Here is a 22,881-nt window from a genome sequence, read left to right as displayed (position 1 = left end):
TGGATAAAAGAGTGGAAGTATCCTAGGAAAATTCTGGAGGACACACTTTTCCAGGGTCAACCTAAGAAGTTGTATGATCCCATTTGGCCTATGAATATAGAGGGCTCCCAAGGCATGTTGATGATTCCTTAGGCCGCGCTTCAGATGCGCTAATTCAAATGAGGATCACAGTCGGGCAGGGTGTATATTGAATTGAGAACTTAAGAGTTTCATTCATATTACAAATAAAATAATATATTTGACTATACACATGTAAGGTTGGAAAGTTGTGCTTCTTAACGGAAAGCATTATATGACGGTTTGTTTTAACACTTACAGCTCCTGCAAAATCTTCCTTATAATGAAAAGATGACGGTGTTATTTGTCTACAATGGTCCTCATATGCTAGAACCAAACAGATGGAATTTAAAGGCTTTCCAAAGGAGGCGGCGCCGTATTACATTCACTCAGCCTTCTCAATAAAAGTAAAGGGCAAGAACTTTGGGACTTTTCTGTTAAATCCTGTATATAAGTGTGGCTCAACTGAATAAAAGTTAGGAGATTCATTAAGACTAAAAGATCAGTTATTTTTGGAAACCCACTATTAGATACAAATGGGTCGATGAAAAGAGACCATAATAACTTCTTTTTGTGGAACATCATCTGGTAGTAAAAATTAAGTCTTCTTGAGTCCTTAGCACTCTGACCATAAGTCATTGGGTCCCCATTTTTAAAACTATTTGCTACTCAAATCAAAGGTACAGTGGAAGGGCTTATCAATTACAAGAAGTTTAGTTGACATGGTAACCCTGAGCTTTACTTGCAAAGTAGTTTTAACTACTTTTAGAGTCTAAAGATGACTGTACAGCTTAAGCCACAGTTTCTCCCAGTGTTATATTTAATTTTTAAAATTTGATATGGAAATGTCTAGTCTAATGTATAGTAATAATTTATGGCAAATCTATTCATTTCTTCCTATTAAAAAGATACCTTATCTCCACTAGGAAATGGAATTTTATGAGCCTTTAAAAAAAGTTTTATGAAACTTGATACTATATTGGTATCTCAAAGAAGGGAAAAGTATTGGGGTTCAAAAATGGTAGCAGGACTTCTTTGAAATGCCACAAGGTGGCCACTAGATGATGCAAAAAATGCAACCAAAAGATTGACAGAGAATAAAATCAAGTGCCAAGGGTTTTTAAAGAATAACCCTGTAAAATGTGGGTGAGGTTTTTTGGGTTTTGGTGGTTTTTTCCTTTTTTTAATTTAAAGTCAATTGTATTTTACATCTTAAATTTCTAAAGCATTTTCTTAATTATTTTTAGTAAGATTTTTCTTAAGATTTCATATACTGGTTTCTACAGTTTATATTTGAAATTTCTCAGTGTTAATGTAAAGAGTGAGGAAAAGTATTGATTTGTTTAAAACCATAATGTTTTTAGAATCTAAGCTTATATAGGTCCTAAAACTTAGTGTTGATCCTACCCCATTATCTTAGAAAATCTAGTTTAAACTGTTCTTTCAACGTGAAAGAATTAGATGAGAAAATCATTTGTTTATCTCTGCGTTATATTAATTAACAGTGCCAAAACAAATTCTATTCTTTTAAATATTGTAAAATAACGGACTAGATCAAGGACATATCTTTGAACAATGGACTGGATCTGTGCCGGTAATAACAGAATTATTTTTTTGACTTGGCAGCTTGACTAAGTTGAAGAATTGCAGTCAGTTTGGGTTTTGTATGTTCTTAAATAGCCACTGAAATTATTCTTGTTAGGTCAAAAAATAAACCTCTTACTTGGACATTTTCTCTTTAAAAAGCTATTTTTTTCTTCATAAAATTTTTAAAAGAGCCTTCCCCTCTTAAACTAAGTCTAATGCATATACTATGAAAATATTTTAAAATAACATTTTTACTAGTGCAAACAGCTCGTGTAAACCTTGAAAACCTTGGTAACATATTAGTAAATGGATGTTGTTACCAAATGTTTTTGTTGTTTAATACTTCGTTTTCCACCAAAGTATCTTTACTAATATGTGCTTGGTGTAGTTTGTTTATTGTCTGAGTTAGTGCCAGTCATCTTATTTCTGCAAAATGATTATCAATGTGAAAAAGAAGTTTGAAGATTAGGTGTGTTTGAAAATAAAATGGTCAACTACCTTTCAGTTTACATATGCCAATAATTATTCCATACCTTGTTTATAAGCATTTCTCTCTTTCTAGTGGACAAATATTTGGTTTTTACATTGAATGTTGACCTGTGAAGAATAGTAAGTCTAGCGCATTAGTCTCAGCCACTTGAAGCTTCACATATTTTCTGTAAAAGTTGATTTTAATTACATACAAATTGTAAAAACTTCAAGTAACAGTCTGATTTGATGAATAAAATATTTAAAACCCTAAGGTGACAAGCAAGTATTTTTAATGACAAAATCTTCATTGATTTGCATAAGGAGAGAAATTAAAAGGTTTTTAGCATTAAGTAAAAGGAAAGATTTCTTGCTGCTTTCTAACTGTCTTTTGGACATGTGCTTATTTTCTTTGGAGTATGAATCTTTAGTGTGTAAAAAAATATAATTTGAGGGAATTCCCTGGTGGTCCAGTGATTAGGACTCCACACTTTCACTGCCGAGGGCCCGGGTTCAATCCCTGGTCAGGGAAGTAAGATCCTGCAAGCTGTGCAGTGCAGTGAAAAAAAAAAGTGTAATTTTGTCCTGCTATTTGTGTGTGTGTGTGTGTGTGTGTGTGTGTGTGTGTGTGTGTGTAATTGGAAAAAAACTCTGTGGGAAATGCTACTTTGTTGGTAATAAATGCATATTTTCATATTTCTTTTGGTGTATGTCATTTTAAATGAGAACTGTTTTTATATACTTTGAACCTTCGTAAGAGTCATTTTCGTTTTCAGATTTGCTGAAAAGTTTATTGAATGCCTACCATTTACAGAACAGTGTTTGGCTGTCCATGTTCAAAAGGATAGAAAATGTAGTCCCTTGTCTGCCCACAAGGAAATTAGTCTAAATGAGTCAAGAAATAAAAGAAAAAAAGGTTTAAACTACCTAAAGAAACCAGTTATAAGGCAAGTATAAATATTTTTAGGTTGAAACCTTAGATGGCCTGCAAGAGAGCCTTGAATATGTCATCTTTACTTATGTGTCTATGTAACTAGTTAAACTTCAGCCACTGTTACTCAAGAGGGGGAGGGTGAATACTGGGGGCAAGCAGGAGTCTCTGCCACAGACCCAAGGAGATAACTGATTACCCTATGGCCTATTGACATTGTTTTCAGAGAAAAGACTTGGTAGGTTTTCCATCACACTCATAAAAATCCAGTTGTCACAGCCTTCAAGATTTCTACATATCTCCCCACTCTACCCTGATCTAAAATAGCATCCCTAAGCTGCTCTACTGTGCTCTTACCCTGGTTTCTCTTCATAGCATTTATCACTACTTATCATTATGTATTTTGTTCCTTGTCTGTCTTCTTCACTAGACTCTGAGTTCTCTGAAGACACATACTTTTTTGTATTGATTGCTACCTCCCCAGGACATAGAAAAATGCTTATCAGTACATAGTAAGCACTCAGTAACTGTAGCATGAATGAATGCCCTTTCTCACAACACTGACAGATATTTGAGCATATTTATTCCATTATTCACGTAGTCAATCCTTATTTACGTATACCACTGGGAAAGCACTATGCTGTGTATTTTGAATAAAAAATAGAGCCTGCATATGATTCCACTATCAAGAAACTTAGTTTAGGGTGGAGATTCCGGTTCAAGATGGCGAACCCCATCTTGAAGATCTTGAACTCACCTTTTCCCACAGACACACTGAGTCTACAGCTACATATGGAAAATTACTCTTAAAAAAAACCTAAAGGCTGGCTGAGTGATGACTACGCATCAGGCAAGCAAGAAAATCACATTGAAGAGGGCAGGAGAGGCTGGAACACAAACTCACCATAAACCCCACCCCTGGCGGGCCCCAAATTGGAAGAGAACTCGAAACCTGGAGCTTCTTGATGAGAAGTGAAGGGTTGGAACCCCACATCAGGCACCCCAACTTTTAAGACCTACACCTGAAAGACAAGCCACAATCTAATTTTGATAACCACTGGGGCTTATGTCCCAAGACCCAAACTGTAGTGATCTGAAAAATGGCTCTTAAAAGGCTGGTGTGCTCAAACTCACCAACCCCAGGGCCCAGCTTAGAAGCAACATATCACACCCAGACATAAAGGGAAGAAGGCTCCCCTGCTTGAATTGAAGCATCAACCTTCCTGAGGGCAGGCATCTACTTTGACATGCACATCTGGGAGCTGGCTAGGACATTCCGGGGACAGAGACTGACAAGTGCTATTTTCATGCTCTCCCTTTGCCATGCTCCAGAGCACAACTGTCCCTTGGGTGAGAGCTTTCACATGCATCTGATGCCCTTATTTTGCTGGCCACTGCCTGGAGAACACCTCTTGATCGCCTAGCTCTGGAGGCCAGGGTAGCTTGTGTTCCTGGCCCCATAGGACTATAAGAATCAGTGTCACCAGAAAACTCCAGTGCCCCAATTTTTGTGGCTGCTGCCAGCAAGCACTTCTACACTGCCTGACTCTGGTAGCCATGGGGCCTATGCCAGTGGGTCCCACAGGACAATAATCAATGGAGAAAGAGTTCTTAAATAGCTACCATCCCCAGAGAACGGCAAGAGGCAACAGACCCAGGAGTTCAGTCTGTGCAGAAGGCCTATAAAAAATCATGGCTGGGCTTCCCTGGTGGCGCAGTGGTTGAGGGTCCGCCTGCAGATGCAGGGGACGCGGGTTCGTGCCCCGGTCTGGGAAGATCCCACATGCCACGGAGTGGCTGGGCCCATGAGCCATGGCTGCTGAGCCTGCGTGTCCGGAGTCTGTGCTCCGCAACGGGAGAGGCCACAACAGTGAGAGGCCCGCGTACCGCAAAAAAAAAAAAAAAAAAAAAAAAAAAAAATCATGGCTGCAGCCTGAGGGACAGGCTTCTGATTAATCACACATCTGGGGGCTGTCAATATTTTCCAGAGGTCTGGGAGAGGGGTACTATCTTCAAGTTCTCTCATTGCCATGCTCCAGAGTGCCAGCGTCTCCCAGAGGGGAGCTTTACACATGTCTGGTACACCCTGGTTTTTATATCCGGTCCTCACTTTTTGCAGCTTCTGCCCAAGAGACGGCCCTTGATTGGCTGGCTGTGATGGCCAGGGGGGCTTGCATTCCTGGGCCCCACAGGACTGTGGCCTATCACAGAGACGGTTCTTGGCAGAACACTGCACACAGAGCAGACTGAAATATACCCTCACCCCAGTCTTTCTGTGAAGTTGGCCTCTTTACTTGTCCTGGAGCTTTGGCCTGAGAAGCAGGCTTCAAATTTGGCACACAGCGAGTGGCCTACGAAGTTCTCAAGGGATACAGGCCATGGATGCCATCCTGGTGCTCTCCCTCTGCCTTGCTCCAGCTGGCTGGTATCTCCCAAAAAACAGCTTATGCACTTGTCTGGAGCCACAGCTTTTTTGCCACCCAGGGATACCTCCAGATTTCCTGGCTCTGGGAACCAACAGGGTTTACACTTGGAGTCCCACAGGACTCCATATATTTCCATAGTATTAAAAGCTGCTGCCTGAGGATCTGGCTTCCTATCAGCCTGAATCTAGGTAGTGAGAACCTCCCCCTGGGACATGGACAGGTCTTGGCACACCCTCAACTACTGGGAGCTATTAACAATATAATAGGTGCTTGGACAATCACAAAGGTTTGAGAGGAAACCAAAGGCTAAGGCAGGGTTGAACAACTTTCATCTGCTATACAAGGCCATTCCTTTAGGACTGAGAGAAGTGGTGGTTTTATCTACTGCACATAGGGAGTCAAGAAAACGAAGAAACAGAGGAATATGTTCCAAACAAAATTACAAGATAAGAGCTCGGGGGAAAAAAGGCTTAATAAAATGGAGATAAGTAATTTATGTGATAAAGGGTTAAAAGTAATGATTATGAAGATGCTCAACAGGGGAGTAAAATAAATGAACACAGAACTTCAACAGAGAGTTGGAAAACATAAGGTATCAAACAGAAGTCACAGAGCTGAAGAATATAATAACAACTGAAAAGTACAGTAGAGGGTTCAGCAAGAGACTAAATAAAGTAGAAGAAATAATCAGCTAACCTGAAGACAAGGCAGTGGAATTCTCCCTATCAGAGCAGCATGAGGGGAAAAAAATGAAAAAGATAGTTTAAGGACTTAGGGAACCATCAAATAGGGTAACATTCACATTATAGGGCTCCCAGAAGGAGAAGAGAGAAAGGGGCAGAAAAATTGTTTGAGGAAACAATAGCTGAAAAGTTCCCTAAATTGAGGAAGAAAACAGCAATCAGATACAAGAAGGCTAGAGAGTTCCAAATAAGAGGAACCCAAAGAGATCCACACCAAGACACATTTTCTTAAAATGTCAAAGCTTAAAGATAAGGAGAGAGTCTTAAAAGCAGTAAGAGAAAGCCAACTTGCTACATACAAGAGAATCCTCATAAGATTATCAGCAGATTTTACAGCAGAAATTTTGTAGGCCAGAAGGGAATGGCACTCTTTCACAGTGCTGAAAGAAAAAAAAAAAAAAACTTTCAACAAAGAATACTCTACCTGACAGTGTTATCATTCAGAATTAAAGGACAGATAAAGAGTTTTCCAGAGAAGCAAAAACTAAAGGAGTGTATCACCACTAAACTGGTCTTATAAAAATGTTAGTGGGACTTCTTTAAGCTGAAAGGAAACTGTATTAATTAGTAACAAGAAAATATATGAAAGAATAAATCTCACTGGAAAGATAAATATAGAAAAGGGTTAATCAATTTTAAAGCTAGTATGAAGGTTAAAAGACAAAAGTAAAAATAACTGATTACAATAATTAACACAAGATAAAAAATATAAATGTAATATCAAAAACATAGAAGTTGGTTGGTTGGAATAGAGTAAAAATGTAGAGCTTTAAAATGAGATCAGTCTTAAATTGTTATTGACTTAAGACTCCTACAGATATAAGTTGTTATATGTAAGCCTCATGGTAACACAAGGCAAAATTTTGTAGTAGATATATAAAAGATAAAGGAATTTAAGTCTACCAGTAAAGAAAGTCATCAAACCACAGAGGAGGAGAGGAAGAGAAGATGAGAACAGAGAGGAACTACAGAACAACCAGAAAACAATGAACAAGTGGCCATAAGTTCCTACTTATCAATAATTAAGTGTAAATGAACTAAATTCTACAATCAAAGACATGGAGTGGACGAATGGATTAAGAAAAACAAGACCCATCTATATACTGTCTACAAGAGACTCACTTCAGATTTATAGACACACACAGACTGAAAATGAATCAGTGGAAAAAGATATTCCATGCAAATGAAAACAACAACAAAAGCAGGGGTAGCTATACTTATATCAGGCAAAATAGACTTTAAAACAAAGAATATTATGAGAGACAAAGAAGGGCATTCCAAAATGATAAAGTGGTCAATCCAACTAGGGGACATAATATTTGTACACCCAACATAGTAGCACCTAAATGTAAAAAGCATATATTAAAGACCTAAAGGGAGAAATAGACAACAATACAATAATAGTAGGAGGCTTTAATACCCCACTTATGTCAATGGATAGATCATCTAGGCAGAAAATCAATGAAGAAACCACAGCCTTAAATGACAAATTAGATCAGATGAACTTAACAGATATATACAGAACATTCCATCCCAAAGCAGCACTATATACATTCTTCTCAAGTACACATGGAACATTCTCCAGGATAAATCATATGTTAGGCCACTAAACAAGTCTTAATAAATTTAGGAGAAGTCATATCAAGCATCTCTTCTGACCACAGCAGTATAAAACTAGAAATCAGTTACACGAAGAAAACTGGAAAATGCAAAAATATGTAGAGATTAAACAAGATACTACTGAACAATCAATGGGTCAAAGAAGTCAAAAGAAAAAAAATACCTTGAGGGACTTTCCTGGTGGCACAGTGATTAAGAATCTGCCTGCCAATGAAGGGGACATTGGTTCGATCCCTGGTCCAGGAAGATCCCACATGCCGTGGAGCAACTAAGCTTATGTGCCACAACTACTGAAGCCCATGCACTCTAGAGCCCACGTGCTGCAACTACTGAGTGCACGTGCTGCAACTACTGAAGCCTGCACGCTCCAGGGCCCGTGTGCCACAACTACTGAGCCCATGTGCTGCAACTACTGAAGCTCGTGCACCTAGAGCCTGTGATCTGCAACAAAAGAAGCCACTGCAATGAGAAGCCCGTGAACCACAATGAAGAGTAGCTCCTACGTGGCACAACTAGAGAAAGCCTGCGTGCAGCAATGAAGACCCAATGCAGCCAAAAATAAAGATTAAAATTGAAAAAATTTTTAAAAATACATTGAGACCAAAAAAGAAAGAAACAGAACATACCAAAATTTATGGGTTGCAGCAAAAGCAGTTAAAGGGGGAAGTTCATAGCTATAAATGCATACCTCACACAACAAGAAAAGTCTCAAACAACCTAACTATATACCTCAAGGAACTAGAAAAAGCAGAACAAACAAAGACCAAAGTTAGTAAAAGGAAATAACAAAGATCAGAGCAAAAATAAATGAAATAGAGACTAAAAAGACAATAAAAAAGATCAAGGAAACTAAGGGCTGCTTTTTGGAAAGATAAACAAAATTGACAAAACTTTAGCTAGACACACCAAGAGAAAAAAGAGGACTCAAATAAATAAAATCAGAAATGAAAGTGGTATCAATTATAAAATATAATCAATTATAATTGATACCACCAAAATACAAAAGATTAGAAGAGACCAATACGAACAGTTATACACCAACAGATTGGATGATCTAGAAGAAATGGATAAATTACTAGAAACATACAACCTTTCAAGGTAGCTGTGAAGAAATAGAAAATCTTAACAGACCGATTACTATTAACAAGATTGTATCAGTAATCAAAAACTCCCCAACAAACAGAAGTTCAGGATTAAGTGGCTTCATTGGTGAATTTTACCAAACATTCTAAGAAGAAATAATACCAACCATTTTTCAAACTCTTCCAAAAAACAGAAGAGGAGGGAACTCTTCCAAACTCAGTGTATGAGGTCAGCATTACCCTGATACCAAAACCAGACAAGGATGCCACAAGAAAAGAAAATGTCAGGCCAATGTCCCTAATGAACACAGATGTAAAAATCCTCAACTAAATATTAGCAAACCAAATTCAACAATACATTAAAAGGATCCAGTGGGATTTATATCAGGTATGCAAGGATGTTTCAATGTCCATATTAACAAAATGAGTGGTAAAAATCATACGATCATCTCATTAGATGCAGAAAAACATCTGACTGAATTCAACGTCCATTCATGATAAAAACTCTCAACAAAGTGGGGATAGAGGAAACATACCTCAACATAACAAAGACCATATATGACAGACCTACAGCTAACATCATATTCAACAGTATAATGCTAAAAGCTTTTTCTCTAAGATCAGGAGCAAGACAAGGATGCCCACTTCCACCACTTTTATTCTACATAGTATTGAAAGTCCTAACTAGAGCAATTAAGCAAGAAAATGGAATAAAAGGCATCCAAATTGGAAAGAAAGAACTAAAACTCACTATTTACAGATGACATAATACAATATGTAGAAAACCCTTAAGACTCTACCAAAAAACTGATAGAACTAATAAATGAATTCAGTAACGTTTCAGGATACAGGATCAATGCAAAAACTCTCTTACATTTTTATATGCTAATAATGAACTATCAGAAAAAGAAACTAAGAAAACAATCCGTTTTACAATTACATCAAAAAGAATAAAATACCTAGCAATAAATTTAACCAAGGAGGTGAAAGACATGTATACTGAAAAGTACAAAATGTTAATGAAAGAAACTGAACACAACACAAATAAAAAGATAACCTGTGCTAATGGATTGGAAGAATATTGTTAAAATGTCCGTACTACCCAAAGCAATCTACTAACTCAATAAAATTCTTAACAAAATTCCAATTTTTCACAGAAATAGAACAAACAATCCTAAAATTTGTATAGAACCACAAAAGACACTGAATAGCCAAAGCAAATTTGAGAAAGAAGAACAAAGCTGGAGGCATCACATTCCCTGATTTCAAACTAGAGTTGGCTCTTCAACAATGGAGGGGTTAAGGGCACCAACCTGCCACACAGTCATCTGTGTGTATAACTTAACAGTCAGCCCTCCATATCTGCAGTTCCACACTGCTTGCGTAGTACTGTAGTGTGTATTTAGTGAAAAATCCAGGTATAAGTGAATCCATGCAGTTCAAACCCATGTTGTTCAAGGGTCCACTTATATTACAAAGTTATAGTAATTAACACAATACGTTATTGGCATAAAAACAATCACACAAGTCAATGGAACAGAAGTAAGAGCCCAGAAATAAACCCACACATATATGATCAATTAATTTATGACAAAGGAGCCAAGAATACACAGTGGGGAAAGGACAATCTCTTTAAGAAATGACGTTAGGAAAAGTGGACAGCCACATGCAAAATAATGAAACTGGACCGCTATCTTACACCATACACAAAAATTAACTCAAATGGATTAAAGACTTAAACATAAGACCTGAAACCACAAAACTCCTAGAAGAAAGATAGGTGGTAAGCTCCTTGACACAGGTTTTAGTAATGATGTTTTTAATCTGACACCAAAAGCAAAAATAACAAAAGCAAAAGTAAACAGGTTGGACTAGATCAAACTAAAAAGCTTCTGCACAGGACAGGAAACCAGTAACAAAATGGAAAGGTAACCTACTGAATGGGAGAAAATATTTGCAAATAATATATCTGATAAGGGATTAATATCCAAAATATATAAAGCATTCATATGACTTAATAGGAAAAAATACATATACCTACTTAAAAATGGGCAGAAGATCTGAATAGGCATTCTTCCAAAGAAGACATACAGATGGCCAACAGATACATGAAAAAGATACAGTTGATAAATTTTTAGCCAGACTCATCAAGAAAAACATGGAGAGGGCCCAAATCAATAAAATTAGAAATGAAAAAGGATAAGTTATAACAAACACCACGGAAATACAAAAGACATTAAGAGACTACGAAAAGCCACTATGTGCCAATAAAATGGACATCCAAACAGAAATGGACTAATCCTTAGAAAGGTACAATCTCTCAAGACTGAACCAGGAAATGGAAAACATGAACAGACCAATCACAACTACTGAAATTGAAACAATCATTTAAAAACTCCCAACAAACAGAAGTCTAGGACCAGATGGCTTCACAGACGAATTACATCAAACATTTAGAGAAGAGTTACCACCTATCTTTCTGAAAATATTCCCAAAAATTGCAGAGGAAGGAACACTCCTAAACTCATTCTGAGGGCACCATCACCCTGGTACCAAAACCAGACAAAGATACCACAAAAAAAGAAAATTACAGGCCAATACCACTGATGAACATAGATGCAAAAATCCTCAACAAAGTACTAGCAAACCAAATCCAACAATACATTAAAAGGATCATACACCATGGTCAAGTGGGATTTATCCCAGGGATACAAGTATTCTTCAGTATCTGAAAATCAATCAGTGTGATACACCACATTAACAAATTGAAGAATAAAAACCATATGATCATCTCAATAGATGCAGAAAAAGCTTTTGACAAAATTCAACATCCATCTATGATTAAAAAAAACAAAGAAACAAATGTCTCCAGAAAGTGGGCAAAGAGGGAACCTATCTCAACATAATAAAGGTCATATATGACAAACCCACAGCTAACATTCTCAACAGTGAAAAGCTGAAAGCATTTCCTCTAAGATCAGGAATGAGACAAGGATGCCCACTCTCACCCCTTTTATTCAACATAGTTTTGAAAGTCTAACCATGGCAATCAGAGAAGAAAAAGAAATAAAAGGAATGCAAATTGGAAAAGAAGAAGTAAAACTGTCACTGTTTGCAGATAACATGATACTATAAACAGAATATTCTAAGGATGCTGCCAGAAAACTACTAGAGCTCATCAATGAATTCAGTAAAGTTGCAGGATACAAAATTAATACACAAAAATCTCTTGCATTCCTATACATTAACAACAAAATATCAGAAACAGAAATTAAGGAGACAATCCCATTTACTACTGCATCAAAAAGAATAAAATACCTAGGAATAAACCTATCTAAAGAGGCAAAAGACCTGTACTCTGAAAACCATAAGATGTTGATGAAAGAAATCAAAGATGATACAGAGGGAAAGATGTACTGTGTGCTTGGATAGAAAAAATCAATATTGTCAAGATGACTATACTACCCAAGGCAATCTACAGATTCAGTGCAATTCCTATCAAATTACCAATGGCATTTTTCACAGAACTAGAACAAAAAAAAAATTTTAATTTATATGGAAACACAAAAGACCCTGAATAGCCAAAGCAATCTTGAGAAAGCAAAATGGAGCTGGAGGAATCAGACTCCCTGACTTCAGACTATACCACAAAGCTACAGTCATCAAAACAGTATGGTACTGGCACAAAAACAGACATAGATCAATGGAACAGGACAGAAGGCTCAGAAATAAACCCACGCACCTATGACCAATTAGTCTAAGACAAAGGAGGCAGGAATATACAGTGGAGAAAAGACAGTCTCTTCTATAAGTGGTGCTGGGAAAACTGGGCAGCTATGTGTAAAAGAATGAAATTAGAACACTCTCTAATACCATACACAAAAATAAATTCAAAATGGATTAAAGACCTAAATGTAAAACCAGATATTTTTAAACTCCTAGAGGAAAACATAGGCAGATCACTGTTTGAAACATATCGCAGATATCTTTTTGGATCTGTCTCCTCCTAGAGTAATGACAATAAAAACAAAAGTAAACAAATGGGACCTAGTTAAACTTAAAAGCTTTTGCAAAGCAAAGGAAATCATAAACAAAATGAAAAGACAACCTACAGAATGGGAGAAAATATTTGCAAACAATGTGACCAACAAGGGATTAATCTCCAAAATATACAAATAGCTCATACAGCTCAATATCAAAACAACCCAATAATAAAATGGGCAGAAGATCTAAACAGACATTTCTAGGGACTCCCCCTGGTGGTCCAGTGGTAAAGAATCTGCCTTCCAATGCAGGGGACACAGGTTCAATCCCTGGTCAGGGAACTAAGATCCCACATGCCATGGGGCAACTAAGCCCGCATGCCGCAACTACTGAGCTCGTGTGCCTCAACGAGAGAGCCCGTGTGACAGAACTACAGAGCGCACGCACCACAACTGGAGAAAACCCGCACGCCACAACTAGAGAGAAGGCTGCAAGCCACAACAAAGACCTGATGCAGCCAAAAAAAATAATAGACGTTTCTCCAAAGAAGACATACAGATGGCCAAAAAGCACATGCAAATATGCTCAACATCACTAATCATTAGAGAAATGCAAATCAAAACTCCAATGAGGTATCACCTCACACCGGTCAGAATGGCCATCATCAAAAAGTCTAGGGACTTCCCTGGCAGTCCAGTGGTTAAGAATCCACACTACCATCGCAAGCGGCACAGGTTTGGTCCCTGGTCAGAAAACTAAGATCCCGCAGCCTGCTCAGTGCAGTGCAAAAAAAAAAAAAAAAAGTCTACAGATAATAAATGCTGAAGAGGATGTGGAGAAAAGAGAACCCTCCTACACTGTTTGTGGGAATGTAAATTGATACAGCCACTACAAAGAACAGTATGGAGGTTCCTTTAAAAACTAAAAATAGAGAGCTACCAGGACTTTCCTGGTGGTCCAGCGGTTGAGACTCTGTGCTTCCAGTGCAGGAGGCATGGCTTCGATCCCTGGTCGGGGAACAGGGATCCTGCATGCTGCGTGGTGCAGTAAGTAAGTAAAGAAGTAAAATAAATAAATAAATAGCTACCATATAATCCTGCAATCCCACTCCTGGGCATATATTTGGAGAAAACCATAATCTGAAATGATACATGCACCCCAATATTCATTGCAGCACTATTTACAATAGCAAGACATGGAAGCAACCTAAGCGTCCATCAACAGATGAATGGATAAAGAAGATGTGGTATATATATATATATATACACACAATGGAATATTAGCCATAAAAAAGAATGAAATAATGCCACTTGCAGCAACATGGATGGACCTAGAGATTGCTATACTAAGTGAAGTAAGTCAGAAAGAGAAAAATACCATATGATATCACTTATATGTGGAATCTAAAATATCACACAGATGAACTTATTTACAAAACAGAAATAGACTCACAGATATAGAAAGCAAACTATGGTTACCAAAGGGGAGGGAAGGGATAAATTAAGAGTTTGGGATTAAAATATACACCCTACTATATATAAAATAGATAACCAACAGGGACCTGCTGTATAGTAGGGACTCCCTGTATAGTACAGGGAATTATACTCAGTATCGGTAATAACTTATAATGGAAGAGAATGTAAAAAAACATATATATATACACACACACACACACTCATATATATAACTAGATTACTTTGCTGTACACCTGAAACTAGCACAACATTGTAAATCAACTATGTTTCAATAAAAAAAATTTTAAAAAAAGAATCTCAACATCACTAATGATCTGGAAAATGCAAATCAAAACCACAATGAGTTATTACCTCAAACCTGTTAGAATGGCTATTACTAAAAAGACAAAAAATAGCAAGTGTTGGCAAAGATGTGGATAACAGGGAATACTTGTGCACAGTTGGTGGCAATGTAAACTGGTGCAGCCACTATTAAAAACAGTATGGAGGTTTCTCAAAAAATTAAAAATAGAACTACCATATGATCCAGCAATTCCACTTTTGGGTATTTATCTGAAGAAAATAAAAACACTAACTCAAAAAGATAAACGTATCCCCATATTCATTGCAGCATTATTTCCAATATCCAAAATACGGAAGCAACCTAAGTGTGTCCATCAATAGTTGTATGGATAAAGAAAATGTGAATATATATATATATATATATGGAATAATGGAATATTATTCAGTTATAAAAAAGATTGAAATCTTGCCATTTGTGACAACATGATGGACCTCGAGGGAATTATGTCAAGTGAAATACTGCATGATCTCTCTTAAATACTGACTCTAACAACAAACAAACAAAAAACCGACCTCATAGATACAGAGAATGAATTGATGGTTGCCAGGGGTAGTTGGAGGAAGAGGTAGCAGAAATGGGTGAAGGGGGTCAAAAGGTAAACAATTTTTTTAAAATTTTTTTAAGAAACTTAGTCTACCAGTGGTATAAAGTGGACCACAAAGACAAATTTTGAAATGCACTAAGTGATATGCAGATTTAATACTGTTGGAATTGAGAGGGGAGTTCAAGATGTTATAAATGTACATCCAATTATTCCCAACTGATCCAAGACAATGTCGTCATGTACAACTCTTAGGGATTTTACTGGCAAAAAAAAGTTTAGCATGGATGAGAGTTAGCTATTCCCCCGCACCCTTGTTTAACAGGATATGATGAAAGTCAGTCTTAGATCAAATTCTGCCTCTCACACCTTTGCTGAGCATTACTACAAGCAAGCACAAAACTGTCATACAACTTGTTTTGTAACTCTGATGAAGTCCTGCTCTTCACCAGTTTGGGTGATTTGATCACACTTTGCATGACAGGTTCACTCATACCAGATGTGATAATATTCCTTTAAATGGACATGAAACAACCAGAAATGCGTTAGACCCGAAGTCTGACCATGGAACTGCTGGGTGTTCAAAATTTGGGAACCACCTCTAAGGGTAAAGCACATAGAACTTACACCCAGTTCACAAAATAATGGGGAGTGTCTGAACATTTTAGCCAATCTATTAATACATATCTTGAATATCTGTAATTTCTCAGTGAGAGTCCATTTCTAACATTCATCATGCTAATGACAAGCCATCAATTTAATAAAAACCCATTTCTGACATTTGCTGTACTAATTAGCAAAGCATCTGTCTGGTATTAATCAATATATGGATAGCAGATGCGCTTGTGATAGCACCTCTCTAATCACTTAGGAAGGTAGAGTGGGGCTAGATAATGGAGAATACGGTACAGAATTTCCACTTAGTTACACAGGTTTGGCTTTGGCTTTGTTTTTGTTTTTTAAGGCAGGGGAGTAACAACTAGAACTTGAATTCAGGAAGATTCATTTGACCATCAGATTTGAGGGAAGGGGGGACGACATGTGAAAAAGATACTGAAAGCAAGTAGGTGAATAATAAAGCCACAACAGTTGCTGTCTTAGAAGTGGAGAAGTGGAAGAAAAGTACAAGAGCTATTTATATGTAGAATATATAAAAATACTGATTCTGCCTACCATGTGTGTAATGTTTGGTCTCTCACATATCACCTTTAACTTTGATAGAAACTATGGAAAATGGATATTATCTTCATTAAGGGTGAAGGTTCAGAGACATTAAATTGACTTCCAAAAGTCACAAACCTAGTAAATGCTAGAATTGGGACTCAGAGCCAGGCAGTGTGCTACACTAAAAAGAGCATGGGAAATGGCAAAGTTTAGGAAGTAGGCGAGCTTGGGGTGAAAGATATACCTGCTTTTTTTGGTGAAAGTGTAAAACTGGGACTACCTCTGAAGTGAGTAATTTAGCAATGTACTTTAAATAAGTATCCCCTTTGACTTAGCAAATCCACTTATAGCAATTTATCCCACCTATATACTCTCACATGTATTTCTAAGCATATGTGTGAGAATATTATTAAGTTCAATATTCTTTGAAATAGCAGTAGGTTGAGGATGAGTTAATAAATCATGGTGCAAATATCCATTTAATATAATAATGTACAGTTGCCTGTTTTTTATATGCTGACATGATCAGATCTCCAGGATGTATCAATGAAAAGAGCAAAGTACTGAAGAGTGTGTGTGTGTGTGTATTTGTCATTTGTGTTTAAAAAGAAAACACACACACACACACACACACACACACACAGAGCTACATTTTCTGTCTCTTGAAAGATACAAAGAAACTAACAGTGGCTGCCTCTGAGGAAAGGAACTAGATAATTGAACAACAGATTGGGAGGAAGATTTATTTCTCACTAGTCCTTTTGTATGTTTTGAATTATATACCTTTTATTACTTTTTAAATTGTTTTAAGAGAAAAAAAGAGTATGGCCTCTGAACTCAAGAAGCATTTGTTTCTTCTACTTAATTAGCTATGTGGCCATGTCCAAGTTATTATTTTCTAGTTTATTGTGGCCACATTGTAGAACATATAAAAAAGAAACCAAAAAGTCTCTTAAGAAGCCAACACTCAAGACACAATCACTATAAAACTTTGGTGTAATTCTTCCTAGTCTTTTAAAAAACCTGTACTTCTTTCTGGTTACAAAGTAAACAATTTAACTTTTAAATGTATTACAAAATTTATTGGTCCATGTAAGGTACAGAGATTTATTGATAAAGATTTAGAATGATGAGTAGAAAGTACTTAAATACTTGTTTATTGTTCAATAAATGCATCATATTTTCCTGTTCAGGTCCAGGAACTAGCTCTTCTTTATTGACAAATCACCCTTTCTGGCTAATATTATATCCCACCTGGAGAAAAAAGTAGCAACTGTGTTATTACTTTAAATACCATAACTCTTGGGAATTTGTTTATACTGAAACAATATAGGTCATCTCACCTATGCAGTCCCCCAGTACCAATTATTTAACGCTGGTTACATTATTGCTCCCTAGAGTGCAGCATCCAGCCACTTCCAGTGACTGTCAGAGGGACACTGTGCTCTTTGATGATGAGAGCAAGTCTTACCCTGAGTATGCAGGAAAACAAGAACCATCATTCATTTTCTAGTCATGTAAAATTTACCATTCGGAATTTTATAGCATGAAAATAGAACAACAGATTTTCCAACAGTGACTTCTCTTGAGCTCTTTAGGCCAGAATCACTGCATTCCTAGACCAGGTTCTCACTCTCTGTTGACCACACCCCTGCCTTCCACACAGTACTGCCAGGAGAGGAGAAGCAAGGGGCCCACGTGCAACATGAAAACAGCAGCCCCATTCAGACAAGAAACGTCTGACCCTTGTTGGGCATGACTTAAGACCAGCCTGGGAGAGCACAATGTAGCCACATCAATCCAAGGCAAGACAGGACATAAATTGGAAGGGGCTGTTGGCATTATGGAGCAAAAGCTGCAAAAGCCCTGAGAGCAGGAAGACAGATCATCTTTGAGCATCTTTGTTAAACCACTTTGTTTTGTCTCTGTTACAGTAGTACAGAATTATCACACTCCCATATACAAGTGTCCCTCGGTATCCTCAGGGGGATTGTTTCCAGGATCCCTATGGATACCAAAATCCTTGGATGTTCAAGTCCCTTACATAGAACAGTGTAGTATTAGCATATAAGCTATGTACATCCTCCCTGATACTTTAAGTCATCTCTAGATTACTTACAATACATAATACAATGCAAATACTGAATACATAGTTGTAAATACAATGTAAATGTTACGTAAAGAGTTGCCAGTCCTTGGGGCTTCCCTGGTGGCGCAGTGGTTGAGAGTCCGCCTGCCGATGCAGGGGACATGGGTTCGTGCCCCGGTCCGGGAAGATCCCACATGCCGCGGAGCGGCTGGGCCCGTGAGCCATGGCCGCTGAGCCTGCGCGTCCGGAGCCTGTGCTCCGCAACGGGAGAGGCCACAACAGTGAGAGGCCCGCGTACCACAAAAAAAAAAAAAAAAAAAAAAAAAAAAAGAGTTGCCAGCCCATCGCAAATTCAAGTTTTGCTTTTTGGAACTTTCTGGGACTTTTTTTTCCCTGAGTTTTTGTGATCCATGGTTGGATGAATCTGTAGATGCAGAACCCAAGTATATGAAGGGCTGACTTTATTGGATATTGAAAATCTTTTTAATTTTCATAAATCTGGTAGGCAAGAAAAATAGTATTTTATTTTTGCTCTAATTTAAACCATCATTATATTACTGGGGTTGAGCCTATATTTATGTTTCTCAATCATTTGTATTTCTTTAAATTATCTGTTCACGTTCTGTGCCCATTATTTTCTACTAGGGACTTTTTCATTCTGATTTTTAGGAGATCTATCTATATCTATCTATCTATAAATATATATATATATATAAAATCTCCATTTTCCCATGATATAAGTTATAAAAAGTTATAAATAGTTTTCCCAATATACCTTTTGATTTTGTTTATGGTGTTTTTAGTTGTTCTAGATAAGACTTGTTGGCTTTGTGGGGTTTTTTTTCAATTTTGTTTTAATCAGATTTTTCAATTGGTATTTTATGTCATTTCAGAAAGGTCTTTCCTACTCTTAGATGATATCAATAATTTACTCATATTTTCTTCATTATGTTTATACTTTTGCTTTTACATTTAAATTTTTGTTTTGTCTATAGTTGACTTTGATATAAGAATGAGGGAGGGATCAAGCCCCACCCCTACCCCCCCAAAAAAAACCCAATCAGTCGTGCCAATACCATATACTAAATAGTCTACCTTTCCCCCATTAGTTTGAAATTCCATCTTTATCATCTATTAAACCCCAATCTGTATTGGGTTACATTGGTCTATTACCATATTTTTTAAATGACTAATTCTCGACAAAATATTAGCAAACCGAATCCAACAACACATAAAAAAGACCATACACCATGACCACATGGGATTCATCCCAAGTTCACAAGAATGGTTCAACGTATGCAAATCAATGGGATACACCACATAAACAAAAGAAAAGACAAAAAGCACACCATCATCTCAGTAGATGCAGAAAAAGCATTTGACAAAATTCAACATGCATTCATGATAAAAACTCTTACCAAAGTGGGTAAAGAGGGAACATATCTCAACATAATAAAAGCCATTTATGACAAACCCACAGCCAACATAATACTCAGGGGTGAAAAGCTGAAAGCCTTCCTGTTAAAATCTGGAACAAGACAAGGATGCCCACTCTCACCTCTTCTATTCAACACAGTATTGGAAGTCCTAGCCAATGCACTCAGGTAAGAAAAAGAAATAAAAACTATCCAAATTAGAAGGGAAGAGGTAAAAGTGTCATTATATCCAGATGACATGATACTATAGATAGAAAACCCTAGAACTGATCAATGAATTCAGCAAGGTAGCAGGATACAAGATTAACATACAGAAATCGGTTGCATTTCTTTACACTAAAAATGAAATATCAGAAAGGAATGTAAAAAAAGAATCCCTTTTAAAATCACACCCCCCAGGCTTCCCTCGTGGCGCAGTGGTTAGGAATCTGACTGCCAATGCAGGGGACAGGGGTTCGAGCCCTGTTCCAGGAGGATCCCACATGCTGCGGAACAGCTAGGCCCGTGTGCCACAAATGCTGAGCCTGCACTCTGGAGCCCACAAGCCACAGCTGCTGAGGCCTGCGTGCCTGGAGCCTGTGCTCCACAACAGGAGGGGCCCCCGCAATGAGAGGCCCGCACACTGCAAGGAGGAATGGCCCCCACTCACCGCAACTAGAGAAAGCCCACACGCAGCAATGAAGACCCAACGCAGCCAAAAATAAATAAAATAAATTTATATTAAAAAAAATTGCATCCCCCAAAAATAAAATACTTAGGAATAAAACTAACCAAAGAGGTGAAACACTTATATACTGAGAACTATAAAACATTAATAAAAGAAATTGAAGATGATTCAAAGAAATGGAAAGATATCCCATGCTCTTGGATTGGAAGAATATTGTTAAAATGGCCATCCTGCTCTTTCCACCATCTTTCTGTGCCGCCATATTGGTGTGCATGAATGTCCTGGCTGATACTCTCAACAGTATCAACAATGCCAAAAAAAGAGGCAAACTCCAGGTTCTTATTAGGCCATGCTCCAAAGTCATCGTCAGGTTTCTAACTGTGATGATGAATCATGGTTACATTGTCAAATTTGAAATCATCGATGATCACGGGGCTGGGGAAATCGTTGTGAGCCTCATAGGCAGGCTAAATAACTGTGGAGTGATCAGCCCCAGACTTGATGTGCAACTCAAAGATCTAGAAAAAATGTCAGAATAACGTGCTCCCATCCCATCAGTTTCTTTTCATTGTACTGACAACCTCAGCTGGCATCATGGACCATGAAGAAGCAAGACGAAAACACACTGGAGGGAAAATACTTGGATCTTTTTCTAGGGATGTAATACACACATGCAAATAAAATGCCTCAGAGGATATCCAAAGCAATCTACAGATTTAATGTGATCCCTATCAAATTACCCATGAGATTTTTCACGTAAGTGTAATAATAATAATCTGGGAAAATATTATGAACAACCTTACGCTAGTAAATCCAACAACTTAGATAAAATGGGCAAATTTCTTGAAAGACACAGATTACCCAAGCTTACCAAGGAAGAAATATATATAACCCGAAGAGCCTATCTATTAAAGAAATTGAATTTGTAGTTTAAAACATTCCCACAAAACTGCAGGCCCATAGGGCAGCACAGGTGAATGCCACTGAACATTTACAAATTCTTCACAAACTCTTTCAAAAAATTAAAAAGGTGAGAATACTTCCCAACTCATTTTATGATTACAGAATTACCCTGACACCAAAACCAGACAAAGATATTACAGAGAAATGGCAAACCAATATTCCTATGTTATAAACACAGATATCAAAAATCCTAAACAGAGGGCTTCCCTGGTGGCGCAGTGGTTGAGAGTCCGCCTGCTGATGCAGGGGACGCGAGTTCGTGCCCCGGTCCGGGAAGATCCCACATGCTGCATAGCGGCTGGGCCCGTGAGCCATGGCCGCTAAGCCTGTGCGTCCGGAGCCTGTGCTCTGCAATGGGAGAGGCCGCAACAGTGAGAGGCCCATGTAACACACACACACACACACAAATCCTAAATAAAATTTTAACAAATTGAATCCAAAATTTATAAAAAGGGTAATAATACATTTGACCAAGTGAAGTTTATCCCAAGAATGCAAGATTGTTTTGACACTTGAAAATCCACCAGTGTATAATTCATCATATTAACAAACTAAAGAATATTCATCTATAAATATATAAATAATTATTTCTGATTATGTCAATAGATGCAGAAAATCATTTGAGAAAATCCAACATCCATTCCTGACAAAAACTCTCAGAAAAGTAGGAATAGAAGGAAAATTCTTCAACGCATTAAAGGGCATTTACTTAAAATCCTACAACTAGCATCATACTAAATTGTGAAAAACTGAATCAATTTTCCCCTAAGATCAGGAAGAAGACAAAGATGCCAAACCTCAACATTAAAGATTCCAGCCAGTGCAATAAGGTCAAGAGATAAGAAATAAAAACCACCTATATTGGAAAGGGAAAAAGTAAAACTGCCTTTTTTTTCACAAATGTCATGCTCCCCTATATAGAAAATCTGATGAAATCTATAAAAACTCTACTACAGCCCATAAGTGAGTTAAGTGAATTTACAGGATACAAGATCACTATATAAGAATTCGATTTCCGGTTCAAGATGGTGAAATAGAAAGATCCTGAACTCACCTCTCACAGACCCACCGAGTCTACAGCTACATATGAATAAACTTCCTCTGGAAAAAAACTTAAATGTTGGCTGAGCATGGACTACACTGGGCAAATGAGAAGAAAACCACATTAAAATGGGTAGGGGGCTTCCCTGGTGGCACAGTGGTTAAGAATCTGCCCACCAATGCAGGGGACACGGGTTCGAGCCCTGGTCTAGGAAGATCCCACATGCTGCAGGGCAACTAAGCCCATGTGCCACAACTACTGAA

The 22,881-nt window shown here is 37.6% G+C and overlaps 2 protein-coding genes and 1 pseudogene across 4 annotated transcripts in view; 2 read left to right on the top strand and 1 right to left on the bottom strand.

Annotated features, from left to right (window-relative positions):
• The window catches only part of SMC5 (structural maintenance of chromosomes 5), a 113,962-nt gene extending 109,261 nt beyond the window's left edge, over window positions 1-4,701 (top strand). The window contains exon 24 of the mRNA XM_082843118.1: window positions 319-4,701. Coding sequence (XP_082699244.1) covers window positions 319-462 — 144 coding nt within the window. The 3' untranslated portion in view covers window positions 463-4,701. The remainder of the gene's footprint in view (window positions 1-318) is intronic.
• Window positions 1-22,881, bottom strand: part of KLF9 (KLF transcription factor 9) — a 91,335-nt gene that overhangs the window by 14,765 nt on the left and 53,689 nt on the right. The gene's annotated exons all lie outside the window — the stretch shown is intronic.
• LOC309964274 (small ribosomal subunit protein uS8-like) lies at window positions 18,834-21,796 on the top strand (annotated as a pseudogene). Its single transcript has one exon. The product of its transcript is annotated as a small ribosomal subunit protein uS8-like (transcript).

Source organism: Leucopleurus acutus (genome assembly GCF_964270905.1).
Source record: "Leucopleurus acutus genome assembly, chromosome: 7".
Lineage (NCBI taxonomy): Eukaryota > Metazoa > Chordata > Mammalia > Artiodactyla > Delphinidae > Leucopleurus > Leucopleurus acutus.
The sequence above is the reverse complement of the archived record's forward strand: the minus strand, read 5'-3'. Positions and strand labels throughout refer to the sequence as shown.